General features: G+C 38.8%; 1 protein-coding gene across 3 annotated transcripts in view; it reads right to left on the bottom strand.

Annotated features, from left to right (window-relative positions):
• Nucleotides 1-19005, bottom strand: part of LOC139710501 (uncharacterized) — a 112211-nt gene that overhangs the window by 75546 nt on the left and 17660 nt on the right. For 2 of the 3 annotated variants that reach the window (XM_071622436.1, XM_071622444.1), the window contains exons 3-5: nucleotides 10888-11049; nucleotides 5442-7048; nucleotides 2935-4026 (exon numbers count right to left, since the gene is read on the bottom strand). In XM_071622436.1, coding sequence (XP_071478537.1) covers nucleotides 2935-4026; nucleotides 5442-6963 — 2614 coding nt within the window. In that variant the 5' untranslated portion in view covers nucleotides 6964-7048; nucleotides 10888-11049. Of the gene's footprint in view, nucleotides 1-2934; nucleotides 4027-5441; nucleotides 7049-10887; nucleotides 11247-19005 lie in introns of those variants that run through there. The other variant, XM_071622426.1, reaches the window with a different exon arrangement.

Consider the following 19005-nt stretch of genomic DNA (forward strand, 5'->3'; position numbering starts at 1 on the left):
CAGAATTTGTTACATGTGGGAACATTACATTATAGTAATATACAAATGTTCAAACTGTACACATGTGCATGTATATATTGATACCTACAGCCGTATGATATTTGAATAAAAAAATTAAAATTTCATGTACAAATCATTTGACATTTCATATGATATTAAAATTATCGAAATGGAAATCATGATGTGATTTAAGTTCCCATTACACTGTTCAGCCAACAAGCATAATGGGACTAGTAGTAATACTATTTACACAAGTTAACCACATCTGTAACATGCTTTTTAATAAAGCTTGAATATAAAAGATCTTGTATATTTGTCGGTAATGGATAGATAGATTTTGATTTTTATTTGAGTTGTGAAATTCTGCTTCTTCTTCTTCTTTTTTCAATAAACTGTTGGTTAACAAAAGTATTGGTTTACAGTATGTCAGAATTATAAGTGTAAAAAAAGTGTGAAAGTTCTGTATATCTGAATTTTTAAATCCACTTTCAGCAAAATATGATCCAAAGTTAATATGTGACTAAACTGTGCGAAGTCATTCAACAAGTATTACAGCCTAAAAGAGTGAAAACTTTTGACACCTACAGAATTCCCTTGTAGAAATTTCTCTTAACTGCTGTTCCTCAAATATGGCTCACTTTATAGGCTCTACCAAGAACCCCATTTAAGGCCCCGCACACAGTTGTGTGAGTAACTCACCATGAGCTCCCTATTTACTTTCCTGACAAGAATATACATTATGCTCTCTCTCTCTTTCTTCTTTCTCTCCCTCTCTCTATCCTTACCCTGCAATCTCTTCCCCCTTTTACTTTGACAAATCATGCTCGACACAGGCCTAGCGGACTGCATTAAGGGCCTACCAATCACAACACTCTACTGTCCTTATCCCCTCTTCCTCCCTCCTGTGAAATGTGCATGCTGAGGTAAGTTTCCTTATTTAGATCCTCCCCGGACCACATATTGGCCCTCCATATTGAACCAATTATGCAAGGAAATATATGTAATACTCTTTTGACTCTGGATTCCCGCTGAATCCAGCCTGTGCTGACAGCCACATGTACGTATGTTGCTGGCGAACACAATTTCCCTTTTCACTAGCCCTGACTCCATTTGTATTCAAATTTCACGCCTGATGTGTGCTTTCACACGACTTCTTCCATATATTCCCATGTAACTGTCTGTCCACACATGTTCGTGCACACACCATAAAAATTCTGTAAATAACTGCACAGTGTGTCCTCTGGCATTTTTTTTTTTTCATCTTCGAATGGATCATAAGATAGCTTTTATTCTTATTCCCTTTACGCTAAAATCTGCTTCATGAACATCATTGTGCTATACTCTCCAATCTACAGAATATTCTCGTCATCTTTTTTTTTTTTTTGGTACCTTTCACTTTCTTCCCCTCAATGGGGGTATTTCTTTTTTATATAAGTTATACTACCTTGATGAGCTCATACATAGTTTTCAGCATGCATTGTAACTAAAAAAAACTGTACATTACAAAGTACAAATCAAACACTGCAGAATATGAAAACAAAAATGCTTCAAAAAAAAAATCTCTTCAAATGTATCTTTTACTTGAAGATGATAGGCATTTTTTTTTTTTAAATTCTGTTTTGGGACAGTTGAAGACAGAAATGTAAAATTTCATGTTCTCATTCAACATTCTCATCATTTGTTCAGAGGGATTGTAACCAGGAGAAAACTGAGAATACTGGGCAGATTTTTTTTTCTTTGCATAAGTTCTCAATTTTACAAAATCATTCCCCCCACAAAGTAGTGCAAGTATACAAAGTGACCAACAAAAAAAGGAAGAAAGAAGGAGAAAAAAAATGGGTCAGAATCTGTCCATTTGCAGGAAGTCCCTTTTTTCCACCAACGATCTCAACTTCCTGTCTACTGGATGCATCTGCATCATCTGCCAGCTGCATTAAAGGTCAGGTCACTCTCAATTATGACTTAACGGACAAGAATGAGAATGCTTGTAGATATTCCACCTATGCAGAAGAATGCGATATGGATGGGCAATGAAATGTTGCATGTCATTTACCTCTGACTCAGCAGCGTAAATGTACATGATGTTTAATAGGGTTCATTCCCGGTTCGCACTCTCGGCGACATGCGCTTGAAATTCATAAAGGCTTCATTACCTGGATTGATTTTCTTTTTTTTGGGGGGGATTCTGAATGACATACTGATTGCAACATCAATATCATTCCTGGAGCATTACAACAGCACGACTAATTGATGGGGAGACAGACAGACACACAAAATCAATACTCTTCAGCTCATTTCACCAAACATTTGTTTTTCTAATTACAACCACATACACTGATATAATGACAGATTTTATAGGCAAGCAAAAGAGATACAGCAGTAAGTACGAGTGAAAAACTCAACACGTTCATTTATTATTCATGCAAACAAAAATGAAAGCCAAAATGAAACATACACGGAAGGAACAAAAACTCAGCAGATAAAGACAACATTGACTAAATAATGTTAGTTTAACAAATAGTAAAGAACATGCTTCAAAATGTTTCTCGTCATGATATTCCTGTCTTTCATTCTTCCAAACTTTCAGGAATCTACATCTTCTAGTTAAGCCAAGACTGAGGCACTGTGCTTGTATTTAGAAACCTTAGAAAATTCCCCTTTGATCTTTCACTATTGAAGAAACTATTGGACAAACAAAGACCACAGTTTAAAAAAAAAATGTATCTTTCTTATGTAGTACAAATTTGAATTACATGACATGAAAACAAGATATCATTCATGAGGTATAATGAAATATTCAGAAAACAATCTTTTCTCAAGAGGAAATAACAAGGTACAATACTTGGGTGATGGGTGACGATGTTGCAAACATAAACAAGCACTGAATACATGCTAGCATGCTACAAAGAGACACGGGTACAAAGCAATGCCAACCTTTCTTTCGGTGGTGTTCTGCGTCCACCACATGGATGGGCTTCAGCGGACGATGCTTGATGTACTTCACCTCCGCGTCCCTGGCTACGTTCTCTATCCTGATGATGCGGCGTGAGGAGGGTGGGAAGAGGTCACAGTCATCCCCGCTGCTCTGGAGCTCCTCGCATGTTACCCTCGTCTCCTTGGAGGGAGAGGATTTCTTCAGAAGACACGAGTTGAGGGAGGCGTAGTCCGCAGCATCAGATGCCTCCCACTGTTGTTGCACGGTGGAAACTGATGCTACTGTCGATGTTGCTGTTGATACACTAGTGGCGACAGGTGGTAGCGTCCACTTTTCGCTGGGTGTATCTTCCTGCGATTTCGATTTGTTCAGTAATTTGCTGTGTGGCATGAGGGTACTGAAGTTCCCAATGTCCATGCCGTGTGAGAAGGACGGTAGTCCTTCCATGCTCTTTGGGCGGCTCTTGCCGCCACTACTGGCCGAGGCTCCATTTCGCCTCCTGGCCACGCCCATATTCCTGGGCAGGCTGCGCGTCTTTGGCACAACCGATGTTGATTCCACTTTGGGTTTGCTCGAGTCAATGTCTTGCAGCAAGAACGGCTTGTTCTCAGTTCCGCTGATGAACACGCCGCCATGCTGCAGCATACGCTCCGCGTACGTATCCTTGCAGTAGTGTCTCTTTCGCGACCGCTGAACATTGTCTTGGAAGTTCTTCCTGCACAAAGAGGCATTCAGTGGCATACTCCGCGCATTGTACAACGCCGACACGCTTCCCACGTTACCGCCCTCATTGGGGGATCTGCCATTGGAGGCGATGTTTGCATTGATGTCGGTGGGTGGGGGCTGCCACGAGTCCAGGCTATCCGTGTCAGACAGATGCTCCCTGCTTCCTAGCAGTGAGCGTCTGCTGGCGGCAAAGGACCCGCACCAGGTGGTAGTTCTGTGCCTGCGTGGCATGGGTCCACCAAACTCTATCTCCTCTTGCCTCAGCAGCGGGGGAAGGGAGTGGGTGGGAACGTCCCTGACAGGGGCTTCCTCCATTGGGTCTGGGGACAGTTCATCAGCCTCAGACTCCGAGAGCTCACCAATTCCTGCATAGGAATTCCAAACAGGTATGCAACAACTCTGAAGTCAGTCATTACATTACATACATCAAAGATTATGACATTGAGACTTCTCCCCTATTCTTTTCTCTCATTCATCATCTAAACTGCTTATGAAGTCAAAAAATTCTTGGAACATTGCTCCACATTCATCACAACCTACAAGTATTACAGACAAATATATATATAAAGGTCATGCTCCTGTAGTACAAAGAGCTTCAGAGACTATCGTGTGGTTGCAATATAGTATGAGAACATGAATGACAGCGTCAATGCTTGCAGAATGGTTACTCACAAGACTCGACTGTCATACTGACAATCAAGTTACATAATTCACAATTCTATGTTTGTTTGCTGTTGTTGTTTTTTTGTTACTAATGACTCATTAAAGAAATATATTATGACATACAAATGTGTGCTCTTTTTAGATAGGAAGTACTTTTAAATAGTTTAACCGGCACCTAAAAGCGACAATGAAGTATCTGTGTCACAAGACGCTTGTGTCAGACACTGCAAGTCTGAATAACAACCAATATTATCATCCATGTACATACAGAACAAAAGAAATCATTTATTTCACAAAGTGTAGACCCAAGTTCAGAAAAAAAGAACATTAAGCAGATACAAACAAATTTCATAGTGTGTTTTTATATATTATGTCTGTATGGTGTGAAAAGTAGAGTGACATCCTTGTACAAGGTAGTGAGTTAGGTCAGTGTTTTCTCTTTAAGCTGTTTGTTTGCAAATCCCAGAGGTCAACTGGAACAGGAAGTTTGCAGAAGGATGTCAGAAAGTGGACCAGAAAACCTTGTCTTACCTGGCCAGCCAGGCAGGCCTCAACCAAAACAAAACAAAATCCATGCAACCGTTTTGACAGATGTCACTGCCCCATCATCAAACACTTGAAATGACTACTTCTGGCAAATTACACTTTACTTTAATAGTGTATACATATAGACATACATGAATGAATTTGTCCAAGTATGTGTGTGCTTTCTGCATTTTATAAATATAAAAAAAGGAATTGCACAACATTCTCCTTCTAATATTTATAAATACAACTTGCCTTTAAACATGCTGTAGATACTTCTTTGAGTAATTCACTTCTAATACCTTTCAGAAAAAAAAAGAGCTATGCTCACCAAAAGCTAGGACATACATAATCTTTCAAAGGAACTTCAAAAACACAGTTGAAATTTTTTGAATACAGAATCATTGTTCAAATTAATGATCCTTGCATCAAGTTGTTTTCATCATTGTTATTAGCAACTGATCAGTTTGGAGGAATTCAAATAACCACTGCATAAGTATACAGTGTAAAACAACAGTTACATGCAGAAAACGACATGAAAGTTGATGGCATCCATACCTGCACGCAAAGGCTGACAGAGTTTTCTACTTACCCTCATCATGCTCTCCCCAAGACTTGCTGGTCCTCTGTCCAGCAGTGAATCCTTCAGGGGCACTCAGAGTCCTGGTGACACACCTGGGATGTTGTGGTGGGGTGACATGAGGGCGGATGGTGGGTTTCTGGAGGTGCCTCAGCTGGATCGGCAGTGACTGAGGTCGCCGCGGGGCATCCAGGAGTTGCTCCTGACTCCTGTACTTGGCTCCCTTTCCCGGAATATCCTGGGCTGCACAGGTCGCACCTTTCACTGAGAGCAGTTCTGTCCAGTGGGGCAGACTCTCCTGGCTGCTGAGGTCGTCTCTCTCAACCTCTGCAGGCACTGGTTTCTTCCGCTGCTGGGCAAGCTGAGCAAAAGTGATGACCTTCGAAGAACTAATGTCCTCCGCTGAATGTGCCTTATTACTCCCAAAGTCCAATGTGGATGGGCGGTGGTCGAACCACTTAATTTCACTCTGATTACCCATCGCCAGCCTGATATTTGATGGTCCACCTGATGCAGCCACGGGGGAGAGGTTAGACTCATCTGAGCTTTCCTTTGATCCTGTGTCTCCTCCTCTTTGGTAGTTCATCCTCTGAAGCTTAGGTGATGTTTTGTTCAGAATATCAAGAGAAGACTCCTCTGGAGGATCAAGGTCCACTCCGTTCTTCCTGTGCTCCTTCTCCATCATGGCTGCCACCTCAAAACTGCGATAGAGCATCTCATAGCTCTCTGGGCTGGATGACAATGCTGGAGTCTGCAAGGAGTACGCCGATCGGAGACTCTCTGAGGATGCCGAGCTCGCAGCATCCTGCGAGGAATAGCTCTTCTGCTCGTCAATGTAATCCTCCTCGAGCTCATTGTCCAGTTCAAAGTCATCGGTAACAACACCAATGTTACGTATTTCCTTCCCTACATCCTGGTCAGAAGATTGGAGGAAGCTGTTCAAGTTGGTCGGTGTCTCCAACACCGCTCCACTGATGTTGAGTGCCTGATGATAACTCAGATCGTTTTCGTCGTAGTAGCAGGGATCATCGACCCCTTCAACCACTGGACTATCATCATCAGACTCTGACCAAAAGCTTCTGTCAACTGTAGGAGTCTTGTCGCTGTCATACTCTATCCTGCAGCTTTCCGGAGGAACTCTGCTAGACGAGTCCACATGGTTCTCATTCAGACTATCCAAGCTGATCGAGAAGGTGTTCTTCATTTGCTGGATCGACGCATGCTGTGTCCTCTCCTCCTCATCTCCACTCAGCGATTCATTGCTCAGCCTCCGCTTCCTCTCCGCCAGCCTCGTTGGAGACGGGATGAGGCTCCCTTCATCCTCAACCTCCTTCAGGACCTGTGAAAGGTCCATAAAGTGGTGGGACTCCAGGGAGAAGCCATCCCGGCTCTGCTGATGTTGCGACTGGTTCTCATGATGCTGGTACGTTCCCTTGACAACAGGCTGGTAGAGGGATTGGTAGGCATATCCTGCATCTGAGAGGTCAGAGCTCTGGATGCTGACACCCTTGCAGTTCCAAGATCCTGAGGGCATCTTGCCGGTTGAGGGAGCCCCTTGAAGAGGCTGTTCCGCTACCGACCACAGCACAAAGATGCAGATGAGGATGACAATAAAAAAGCTGTGAAGAGAATGTTAGAAATATAATAAGGACATTATGCAGAATGTTCACAAAAATTGAGAAGAACAGGCATTCCTAGGGATCCCTACTTCTTTCTTTATCTTTTTCTCAATGTTCGATATCTTATTTGAAACAATTACTTCTTTCCTTCTTATGTACTCTGCTACAAACAAGTCTATCAAACAATGCACATCCATTATTTTGTGTCACCTATTGTTTTGATGCAAAAGATAGAAATATTTATAAAGAGTTGAAATGAATCCCAGTTCAGTATTTTCAGGGTTGTTCATCTTATTTTCAATGAATAAAGTAAATTACAATGTATCTGCCAGAATAACATTTTTATGGCAAATTTGACAAACCATGTTGCATGTAATGTAACATCTTATAATTCATGAAGAGTTTAGTAATAAATCACAAAAATTTTTCTCTACACACAACACAGAAGGCCGTAAAACTTCACTGAAAATATTAAAGTAAACTTTGATTTCATACATCAAAAACCTGGTGGCAGTTTGAGGCAAAATCAAAGGAAATTATAAAAAAGCTCCTGTGACATCTTTAAATTGCACAAACAATGACTGAAGTTTGAATGCATGCAAACAAGATGTACAAATTTGTTTTCCTATTGTTTAGTGTTCATCCTACTCGTCTGTAATTTTGCTTGCACAAAATTTTTCCTTCAAAGGGCATATCCCAGTTGTCAGTGTAGAACAGATGTTAAGAATGCAAATGACGGTGTGTGATACGAGTGTGGAAGGCAGGATGTGCAAAATTAGAAGAGGGAATGTGCCCTTTAGGGTCTACTCTCTACTGCCAAGTTATTTTTTATAGTAATCCATTCATTCATTGTACTGTGCTTTTTTCAGAGAGAGAGAGAGAGAGAGAGAGATAGAGTGTGGGTGCATGTGTCTGTCTGTGTGTACGACCAAAGCTATGTGTGTGTCTAAATGCATTTTGTAACTGAGATGTCCTTAATTCTGAGAGAAATTTTCAGACAATAAGAAAAAAAATCATGCTCATTTCAGTTTCTTTCCACTTGAATATTCTACAGAGTATTTCAGATGACACTGATCTAAATGATGGTGATACTCTACTACCCATACTGTAGCGCTACTACTACTTTTACTCTTGTTCATGTTGGAAACAACGATGACAGCAATGACAGGATATAATAATGGTTACAGAAACAACAACAACAACAAAATCCATAGTTTCTTTTGGTCATGATGGCTGCATCTATCAATGTTCCTACAATCACTGAAAGTAAGGAAAAGTAGATCCCTTGCTTCCAAAACTATCACTTCTGCTGCATTCTGCAATAACCCACAAAAATAAATGCTGTCACACAAAATAACTTACCCTTTGAATCTCAAACCCCTCTACAAACACACTTTCCAAGTTCTGTCTTACACTTTCTTTGACTATCATGTTGATTCATAGACAATGGTCACTGTGTTTGTTTCATGCCTTTCCTGTGTTCTCAAAGACTATCCATCTTTTTCAAATATTAAAAACTGAATAACATACCCATACATCAAAGGTTTATTGTCAATGGAATAGTAGAAGTGGTTGATATAGTAGCAGTTGGCAGGTGAAACAGAAGATATAGAATTAGTGATAGTCATATGGGTGATGGTATTAATTAAGGTAGCAGCAAAGGAAGAAGTAACCTGTTCCTTCTACAATTCTCCGAGAACCTTCAATGCCCCCAATCAAGATTGTTTTTTTGCCCGTTAAAAAAGAATCAACTGGTTAGAAATCTACTTGTGTGAAAGCAGTCAAGACATACATGTACATTATATGTATCTTCTTTCCATAGTCAATTGCGTGTGCCAGTAAATAATGCAAAATATTGATTGGATGTGAGAAATGAATAGAGTGGACGCTGGGCTCACAAACTCTCTTGTTATACATTATAATGGCACTTGAATGGAGTCAGCAAAAGTCAAAATCTAGTGAGCTCAGCCCTGATTGGTACTTTCTTCATACAAGTTTCACAGCAAAAGATGTGCACTACTATATATTGGAAAAGGTAAATTTACAGCTGTAGATGAAAATGATATAGTTTTGATACAGAAGAAGAATAGGTATTGATACAAGAACCTAATCTTTCAATCAAAGTCATATTTCTGGTCAGTATTGTAACACAAATAAACATGAATTTATGCCACAAATGCAGACAATCATGTCTACAATTTGGAAATACAGGTTCCCGTATAAGACACTACGGGAACGTGGTATACCAGGTTCCTATATCAAAAAGGAACGGGTTAATGATAGTTTTGACAGTAGGACACACAAGACAAAGCTGTACTGGCAGTAGAAGTACAGTTTTTATGTAATCATAAGTAATAATAAAAGTGATAGCTGCAGCAATAATGTAATTATAATAGTAGTACTGGCAGTAAAAGTGTGGAAAAGAAAACAAGAAGAAGAAGAAGCAGTGCAAAAAAGTAAAATATCAAAGCAAAACAGTAGTTTTTGAGGATGCATGAAGTACAGTGACAAGCACCGTAGGGACGAACATATTGGACCCAAATGTCGCTTGACCTAATCATCATTTGACCCAATTATTGGAAGCTAAGCATACTAACATAAAAAATCATATCATATGCTATCCCTCCCCCGTCCCCATAAAAAGAAAGAACAAAAATGTATCTTGACAATATGTCTTATGATTTCATGAAGAAAAGGCAGATTTCTAAAATAGAATATGCGAGTGTTCATCATCTTTCCCCCCTGAGTGAGCCCCAGCCATGACGTCCTTTGGTGGTTTGTGTCTCACAAGCCTCTAGAGATCAAGGCTGTGACATAGCCAACATACCAAGCATTGTACCAAGTAGGGCCTACACACACACACACACATACACATACATATATAATGCATTAGTATATATATACACACAATTCGAGAGAGAGCCAGAGAGAGCGAGTATTGGGGAAGATGCACAAAGAGTGCTCTCTCTCTGTAAGACATGGCTCCTACATACTATGTATTGACATATGGATTGAGTCATGGTAGTAGTGTGCCTACATCATGGGTAGATAGCACACGTACAGTCTCTGAATCAGCCTGTCTTAATGTAGATGACGCAGTCAATATTATTGTGTTGATTAAGCCATTGTGTTTCTTTTGGAATTTATTATGCACCATTGATGCACATCAGATGGTCATTAGACATGTTGTGTTGATGTTTGTATAATACCATGCCGTTTTACTGCAAATGATATAACACATGTATCATGTACACATCAGAGATAACTGAACTGAACATATATTTGCAAGGCACAGATTAGCAGGTGCAAATAGTACAAGAACATTGTGCTATCAATGTCCAAATTGCAGAAAGTAAATCAAACTCAGGCATACGGTAAATACATTGTATTCCTTGTTATTACATGTACATTACAACCTCTAAAAAGTGAATCAGTTTGATAAAAGTCAGGTTACACAGGCAGAAGCACAAAATCTTAAATTCTGCTCAATCTGAATGGATGTGCTGTGAAGAACTAACAAAACTATTTGTAAAAGCAACAATATTGTGGTACAAACATACTGTTATGTGAGTTCATACATTGTACATCATAAGAGATAGAATAATTACACAGAAATTAAAAAAAGAAATGAGAACTGAAGCAAAGCATATTATGCTGTGCTATGGTGGCGAACAGCATGCAAATACATATTTTGTAAGACATCTCAATATAAATCTATGATAATTCGTATGTAATACAACATTGCTTGAAGGATATCTAACTCAAGACAGTACTGTGGGTTATATGACAAATATAGTAGAAGGCAAAGCATTTAATTGATACAGATGAGTAATACTTACACAAATAAAGTGACAGGGACGATGACAGAACTCGACCGAACAACAAACGGCTTTCCCACTCCGCAGACATCTGTGTTTCTCTTCGCTAGATCATTCCATCCATAAAGACCACTCGGGACTATTCCAAATCATCTTCCACACAAACTCGCTACAATGAGACTGCTGCCGAGATTCCAGAGATGGAGAAAACCAAGAAACGGTTAGAAAACCCCGAAAAACTATGATGATTATTTATAGCAAATATACACCTATATACAAAAAAAAAGAAACGCAGCCGCTGTGTGTGTGTGCCTACATGGATGGCTCAGCACGCACACAATATGGCGGCTAAAGGGGTAGGGGCGAAGGCTTCGCCAGGAGTTAATGAGAAGCGCTCCTTGTGCGACCGCGGAGCTGCATAGGGATGTAGGCCCCGTGCACTGTGTGTGTATGCCGCGATGACAGGCCTCTCTTCCTGCGACAGCTATCCCAGCATGCCTTGCTTCCCTTACCCTGTAATTGATTGCTCATAGAGCCTGGCAGTCACCGCGCTGCGCAGTGCACAGAGCTACGGAGAGCAGGCCCATTAGCATAATTGTCACTCTGCGCTACACAGGAGGTTCAGTGTGGGCAAAGGAAGCAGGGATCATCTCAACATGTTTCCTCACACTACATAAAAGGTAGGTGAGGGGAGGCAGGGACGAAAGCTGTAGCTCTGCAGGATGCAAATTTATTTTTGAAGCAATTTTCTTTTTACAACAGATTTTTCAGACAAAAATATATAAGCTCCAAGCTACCAGACGAGGAATATCCATTCTGTGTTTTCTTTTTTACATGTGATCACTCTTTCATGCTCCTTCCTTTTTGCAAATGACCCACAATTTATCAAGCTGTCTTATGTTTTTCAAACAACACTGCACAAAATCTTGAAAAGTGGCAATTATGCATAGAATGGAATATAATATCTCTTTAATTATGCCCATAATGACTCAAAAGAAGACCTGGAAAGTGGCACACCTACATGTCAACTAAAGAAAATGGAGGTTAGAAGCAATTCTGCCTTTTGAAATGGCAGCCAAGTTTCTTGTTTAGTTTGGTAGCTTTTAACCTTTTTCAGAAACAAGCAGAAAAAGGAATAAAGAGGCAGATCAGATGCTTCATTTCTGTTGGTGAATGGTTATTGTATAGGATGTTGTTCCTACTCCCCTAACGAATTGTGAAATGGCACTGATAATCTGGCCTATCAAAATTGTTACACAATAACTTTCATTTCAACCTGTCTTTTCTTGGATACAAAGAGCATCTTGACAAATACAACATTTATCAATGTCTGTTGCTTTGCTGATATCTTTGCACCACACTGTGCTAAACACTGGGGAATATGGTTTTTATAAGGTAATATATCCCTAAAAAAAGCTACAACTAACAGTAAAGAAAGTTTCAAAGAAATGCAGGTCAGGTTAAGACAATCTCTAACAATTTGAATTGCAAAGAAGTGAAATTGCAAAATATTTCACTGATTCTATACATGATTTAAAGTCCTAGACACGGTGTTTATTTATTAAACATTGTATGAATTGTTTTGTTTAATGTGTAACAAACATACAACGGATCTGCAGTTTTCCAAGCTTTGCACGCATATCACCCACCATGCAGACATCTTTGCAATCAACACCCAAGCCACACTTTCAGCTGGGACATTCTCGAAGTAGATTTGTGCCAGTCTATACCATTCATACATGATGGTTGTTGTGAGAATGCATTTCCTTCTCTTGGAAATATGTCAAAAAATTGATGTGATCGCCAACAGCTGTTTTTTAACATTCAGTAAAATTGTGTGCATGCATCAATTTCAGAATTGGGTTGAGATAAGTGTGATGTTCATTATTTTGAAGGTTCATTAATCCGAAAATGAAATAAGGTTTGTTATTCCAAAGTTTTGTTATTCTGAAACACACAAATTCTGTATACCTATGTTTTTAAATATTAATCTGAAATGAAAAAAAGTGTTCCTTCATCCGAACATTTGTGGTGTTGTTCTGAAGATTTGTAAATCTAACGAATGAAATAAGGTTTATAAATCCAAAAATGCAAAATAAGTGCACACTAACAAACCTTCAGAACTTGAAACTTCATTCCATTTCACCCTTTCAGATTAATGAACCTTTGGAATATTTAGCAAACTTTATTTCCTTTTCAGATGAAGAAACCTTCAGAATAATGAAGTGTAACCAAAGATAAACAGTGCAACCACACACTCAAACCACCATGGTTCCATGAACTTAACTATTCCTGGGATGCCAACATTGTAAAAATCATTGCAGTGTTCTGGGAGTAGAAAAGGTATATTTTAGGTGGAAAAAACAATATTTAATCTTTCTTATAATTGCCATGTGTAGTAATACAATTTGAAAAGACAGTATTTTCCATGAAACCCTCATTTTCTGTGCAAACCTTCAAGCAACATATGTGACCGGCGACAACGGTTTCAGGCAAAAGTCTGGAATTTTGAAAATTCATTTTTTCACTGAATCACATTGCCCATTTCCTAAGCTTTGCATCGATATAAAACACTTGTATTCTTCGGAACCATAAGTGGGCATAGAAAGAGAAATAGAATGCACTTTTTAAGTTGTTGGCCTGACAAAATTGCGAGAAAACAGGCTTTGAAGATTCACCTCTTTCTCAAAGACAATGTCCGAGCGGCGATGCGAGGGGAGAATCACCCATCCGTACCATAGTGCCAATCGATGTTAAGCTCCGCCTCTAGCAACCACATCGCCTTCTGATTGGCTCACTGAGAGAGTCAAATTTCCCGGGCACCTTCCTCGGAGCTCAGCGTATGGAGCCGAAAAACAATGCGTTTTGCTCGGGTTTGTTTACAGTACGTCTTTCAAGATGGCGAATACGATAATTGCACGAATGGTGTACATGTACGTGTGTATGGTGCACGCATTACCCAATGACATGTAACAGGAGCGGTGGCGAATCCACACATAAAATCGCGTTTTCATCGTGGTTGATTTGTCTTTATCATTGGCGACCCTTTTGAAGGCAGAAAATTGCACGTGCTGGCAAGGGTCACGCTTCCTGTTTGTTTTGCTTTTACAAGACATGTATATTATGTTGCTTTGTTCGGTGGTGCTAATTAAGTTCAAACAGACAAACAAACACGACTCGTTAGTTTGGTGCAATCTTGACGTGTAGTATTTGAATATAATTGGTCACATGTGACCGCTCCTTTCCTCTCATCTACCTTCCATTGAGTCAGTCTGCTGTTATAATTTTTACTACATCTACAAGTAGACACATGATTATGTAATGCTACATTATTTTTTTTTTCACTTCCGTTGTCGAACATTGCGGTAGAATACACAATGTAGTTTGGATAGAAAGCCAAACGAAGAGCACGCACTACAGAGCGAGCGTATATAAACCATCATAGCAAGAACAATGGAGCATGTAATCGTGCACGCGTGGACAAAGCATTCCCCAAACGCTGCAACTGGTGTCTCCGAAAGCCGAATTATGTAAATGTATGCGACACACCAGCCAATCGCATGCGAGACCCTGCGCCGTAGCAACACTGGGAATATTGGCGCGGCGTTCGAAAGAGGCTCGAAACTGACGAGTGCGAGTCCAACATAGGGTGCTTAAAATTCCATTTTCGATGGGAAAAACATGGTCTTATGCTATGAAATTTAGTGTAGATGTAGAAAACATATCAAACATTCGATTTCTGCAAAAAACCTAAATCGACAAAAATAATGGTCAAAATCTTTGTACCCCGCCTAGGACGGAATTTGCTCTTGCGACTTTTGCCTGAAACCGTTGTCGCGGGTCACATATAACTTTCAGTATTTTTGGCATCTCTGCTATTCCTGCATATTTGGTTTTGTTTGTTTGATTTTATTTCTGAATTTTTCTTTCTTCAAGTATAATGACAAATCAATACAGGAATTGCCAATTTCATAACAACACTGTCTCTAATAACATATATGAATTAAAGCAACAGCATAATGCAGACTGTATTTGTATGTAAGCATGGGAGAAATCAATACAGGGGACCATAATCACAAGCACAGCTTGACATGGATGAGGCCCATATGCACCTAAGCCTAAATCATTTGAATGAAGATATAAGCTGTGTCTATTTCATTATCTTTTTTTTTTCTCTCTTTTCCTCCATCTTCTTTTATTCCTCTTTTTTTATATCTGTTTGTTATCTATAATGTCTCAAGGTTATAAATATCTTCACCATGTAAAACCAAACAAATGCAGCATTTCTTTTAATCTTGGCATACAGGAATCTTGTTAAGTGAGCATAAAGACATTTTTTTCCAAGCAACATTCAGTTATGACATATCAATATGTATTTCCCACTCAGATCTTGTGTTTTTTTTTTTAAATTCAAGTGTTGCTTTCATACAACATCTTTTCTTTAAAGATCTTCCTTGAGAGTGCACCCCAAAATGATAGCTATTTTCTTCTCTGTCTCTCCTTAAATCTCTCCCTCTCTTTTTCTCACTCTGTACTGTCTTTCCTTTTGAACTCTTGATCTCATTAAAGAAGCTTGGTGTTAATATTGCTCGACAGAATGACATCTACTCCCACAGCTTCCATAACATCAAAACACTGGGTGCTATACCCTTCCCCCTTTGAAGTGAAATGAGACACATTTGGCTGAGCTTTTTTCGGACCATCCCTACGTATGACGTCTGTCCGCATCGCCTCCGCATCGACCACTGAAAAATGGCCCCTTCCATCTGGAGTGTATACTCGCGATGAATATTCATGACATACACCTACCTCTGATGATTGCTCTGTGAATTAGGATATCGCAAGTATGTTTTTAGATGCAAATCCCCTCACACTGGCATTCCGCATTTGGTGAACATTGTGATGGATTTGGAATAGAAGTACTTAGGTTTATGTGTGGCATGCATTGGCATCTTGTTTAAAGGACAAGTCCACCTTCATATATCTAAGGATTGAGAGAAAGCAGCAATATCAGTCGAACACATCAGTGAAAGTTTGAGGAAAATTGGATAATCTGTTTGCAAGTAATGAATTTTTGAAGTTTCAGTGCCACCATGGCTGGATGAGAAGACTTCTACAGCTTGTGATGTCATGTGCATAGAACGGTATAAGGAAAGTACTGTACGAGCTGAAATTTTCGCATACAGATATTATCGCGAATTGCTACTTGGAGGATATTTTCGCGTGTTGTTAATTTTGCGGTTGTGAGGGTCTAACTGAACTTAGTTATTCGCGGGTTGTTATTTTCACGTGTTGTTGTTTTCACAGTTCAAAGCCGATTCGCGAAATTCGCGAAAATAAAAACAACAACGAAAATTTCAACTCGTACAGTATATAAAGAAAATTTTACATACTTTCACTTTTCTTGCATAATAATTGAGCACTTGACTTGCCTCTTTCAAAAGACAGGGGGAGTACTATTACCCTTTATATGTCAGTAGCGAGTCGAGGGAATGTGTACTTTTTTTTAAACAACAACTTTTGTGGAATTCGCTTTATATTTTTCTTATATCGTTCTGCGCATGTGATATCATGCACTGTAGTAGTCTTCTCATCCAGCAGTGACTGTGCACAAACTTTAACAATTCATAACTTTTGAACGGATTGTTCGATTTTCCTCAAACTTTCAATGATGTGTTCTACTAATATTGCTGCATTCACTCAATCTTTATGTATCTGAAGGTGAACTTGTCCTTATCATGACATCCATAGTCAAACTGAAGCTGTTTCATGCTTTTTATCAAGAGGTGACTGGAAAAAAAATCCTTCAGAGCTGTAGCATATCCTACAAATTAGTAGCAAAAGTGTCCCAACAATATCAATAAATCCTTTTCTGTAAATCAAAGAAAAGAAAAGAATTACATGATGACTGATACCATTAAAAAAAAAAAAAAAAACATAAAACATGTGTAGGCAATAAGTAGACAAGAACAGCTTGATCTATAAGCCAGCATTTCAACCAGAAAAAAAATTTCTTAAACGGGAAATGATGCTACCGACAATTACTTCTCTTGGTAGCCCACATCCTTGTTTAGTACTATCCTTTAGGATGAATCTAGTTGCTGACAAGGCTTTGAAGTTAGCTTCTGCTAAGCATTAAAACTAGTGAACATATACAATGTACATCTGTTAAGATGCTATCCACTGTGTTTTAAAAGTCATATTCTGAATATATTTACTGATTAAATAACTTTAAGAACTCAAGTCATTCAATGTGTGAAGCATTGAGGTGAGTGAAGGGTTCTCTAAGCACTATAAAAACAAGAATGATTTTATCACTAATAGTAGCATGACAGCTGTCTCCAGCATTATTGCAGTAAGCATCATTATTACTTGACAAGTATGACATACAAAGATTTGTCATTTGACTGATCCCTGGGAGCTAATCCTTTAATTATATGTCTATCATTTGCCTTGCCCTATCAAACCACATTGCCATATATTCTGTACAGCCAATTTTATCCAACTTATGACAATTATAAATTAGGACATGATTAAAAAAATACTAATACAAAGAGAGCTAAAAGTAGATGATCAAATGCCCTCAGTTAACAGGGCTGCAAGTAACATGATGCTGTCATGCATCATGGTACTGATAGCATCAGTAATCTTGACAGGAAATCCAAATAAAGTAATTCCTAGAAACTTCATAAAAAATTTTAAAAGCATGATATACATAGCATGTAAAGATATGCACATAATTGTAGTGTCCACAAAGATTTTAGGATGGAAAGTAGTGATAACATCTAACCAAGGCTCTGAAAGCTAGATACGCCATAAAAATGGAATTCAAGTTAAAAACCAAATATATTGAGTCATGCACTCTTGGGGAAGAAACTACAATACTCTACTGTATTTTAAGTGCACAGAAAGTACATAAATGGCACACAACATCAAGAAAATAAATGCCATAAATCTAGATAACGCCAGTATGCTGCCTACAGGCTCAGCAAATTACCCATTTGAGGATAAGTCCCGAGTATACTTACAAATGTAGGCAAGCGTCTGCATGGGAAATGCGTGCTATAGCAAAATCAGCCTGTCTTCAACAGGTTAAAATGACATTTACATATTCAATTACCCTTCTGTGTGACGGCAAACTAATGCTTGATACAGAAGAACGTTGACGAGGACATTTTCACTACTTGCTGGATCAGTGATGTTACTCTACTATTTGAGGCTGAGCTTAACTCTTATCATATGCATACACTTCCATGATATATTAAAAAGAGTTGGTCATTCTTTGAATGAATCAATCTTGGTTCACTGCCCATCACAGTAGATTCAAAAACCACGCCTAGTGCAGGCCCGCTGTACAGAATTGCCCGTCAGCACTTACATACATATATATGTGCACCTCCAGTTTTAATTTATGTTTTAGCGAGATTTTTCGCCTGCGTGCATACAATGTACTGCATGAAAAGCTATAACCTATGCAGTTTGGTACGGTGATTATGAGCCAAGTGCAATTATATGTGATCGAGACGTACGTGATTCAATGCTCGGGATCCAGCCGAGCACACTGCAATTTCACTTATACTTTATTTCCATCAAACAAAACAATAAATGATACAAAGTACACATTTGTAAATTCATATTGTAAAAAAAAAATTTGAAAGAAGTACAAGTCATGAAGTGTAACACAAAATATATGTTTAAATAATTGCAGAATGAGAAAACAGTGTTCACTTTGCAGTTGTCAAAAAAGAATAAATAATTATACAAATATAGCAATGGAAAAGAGTGATCGACTGAAAAAAGCAGCTCGTAAAATCACACCAATATAATATACAAAATTAATCTATGTACCCTTGGAGCATTTGATATTGAATATGATGCTATTGATATAAATACATATATCATTGACAGTACTTGTTTTTAAAGTACTGTACAAAACAGAGGCATAGAAATACATGTTCAAACTCAAGATAACATAATAATGTCTTGGCACAGATACTCTTCATTTTATAAGCCATGTGCAGGCTACTAAAAAAATATGGTGACAACAACAACAATACTTTAAATACACACAAGTGGTCACACAAAACAAAAAGAACAAAAAAGCACATGAATAAAAGATGAAATATTGTAGTAACAATA

The sequence above is a fragment of the Diadema antillarum genome, unplaced genomic scaffold (assembly GCF_040938485.1).
Source record: "Diadema antillarum isolate AM-2024a unplaced genomic scaffold, OU_Dant_1.0 scf00000038, whole genome shotgun sequence".
Lineage (NCBI taxonomy): Eukaryota > Metazoa > Echinodermata > Echinoidea > Diadematoida > Diadematidae > Diadema > Diadema antillarum.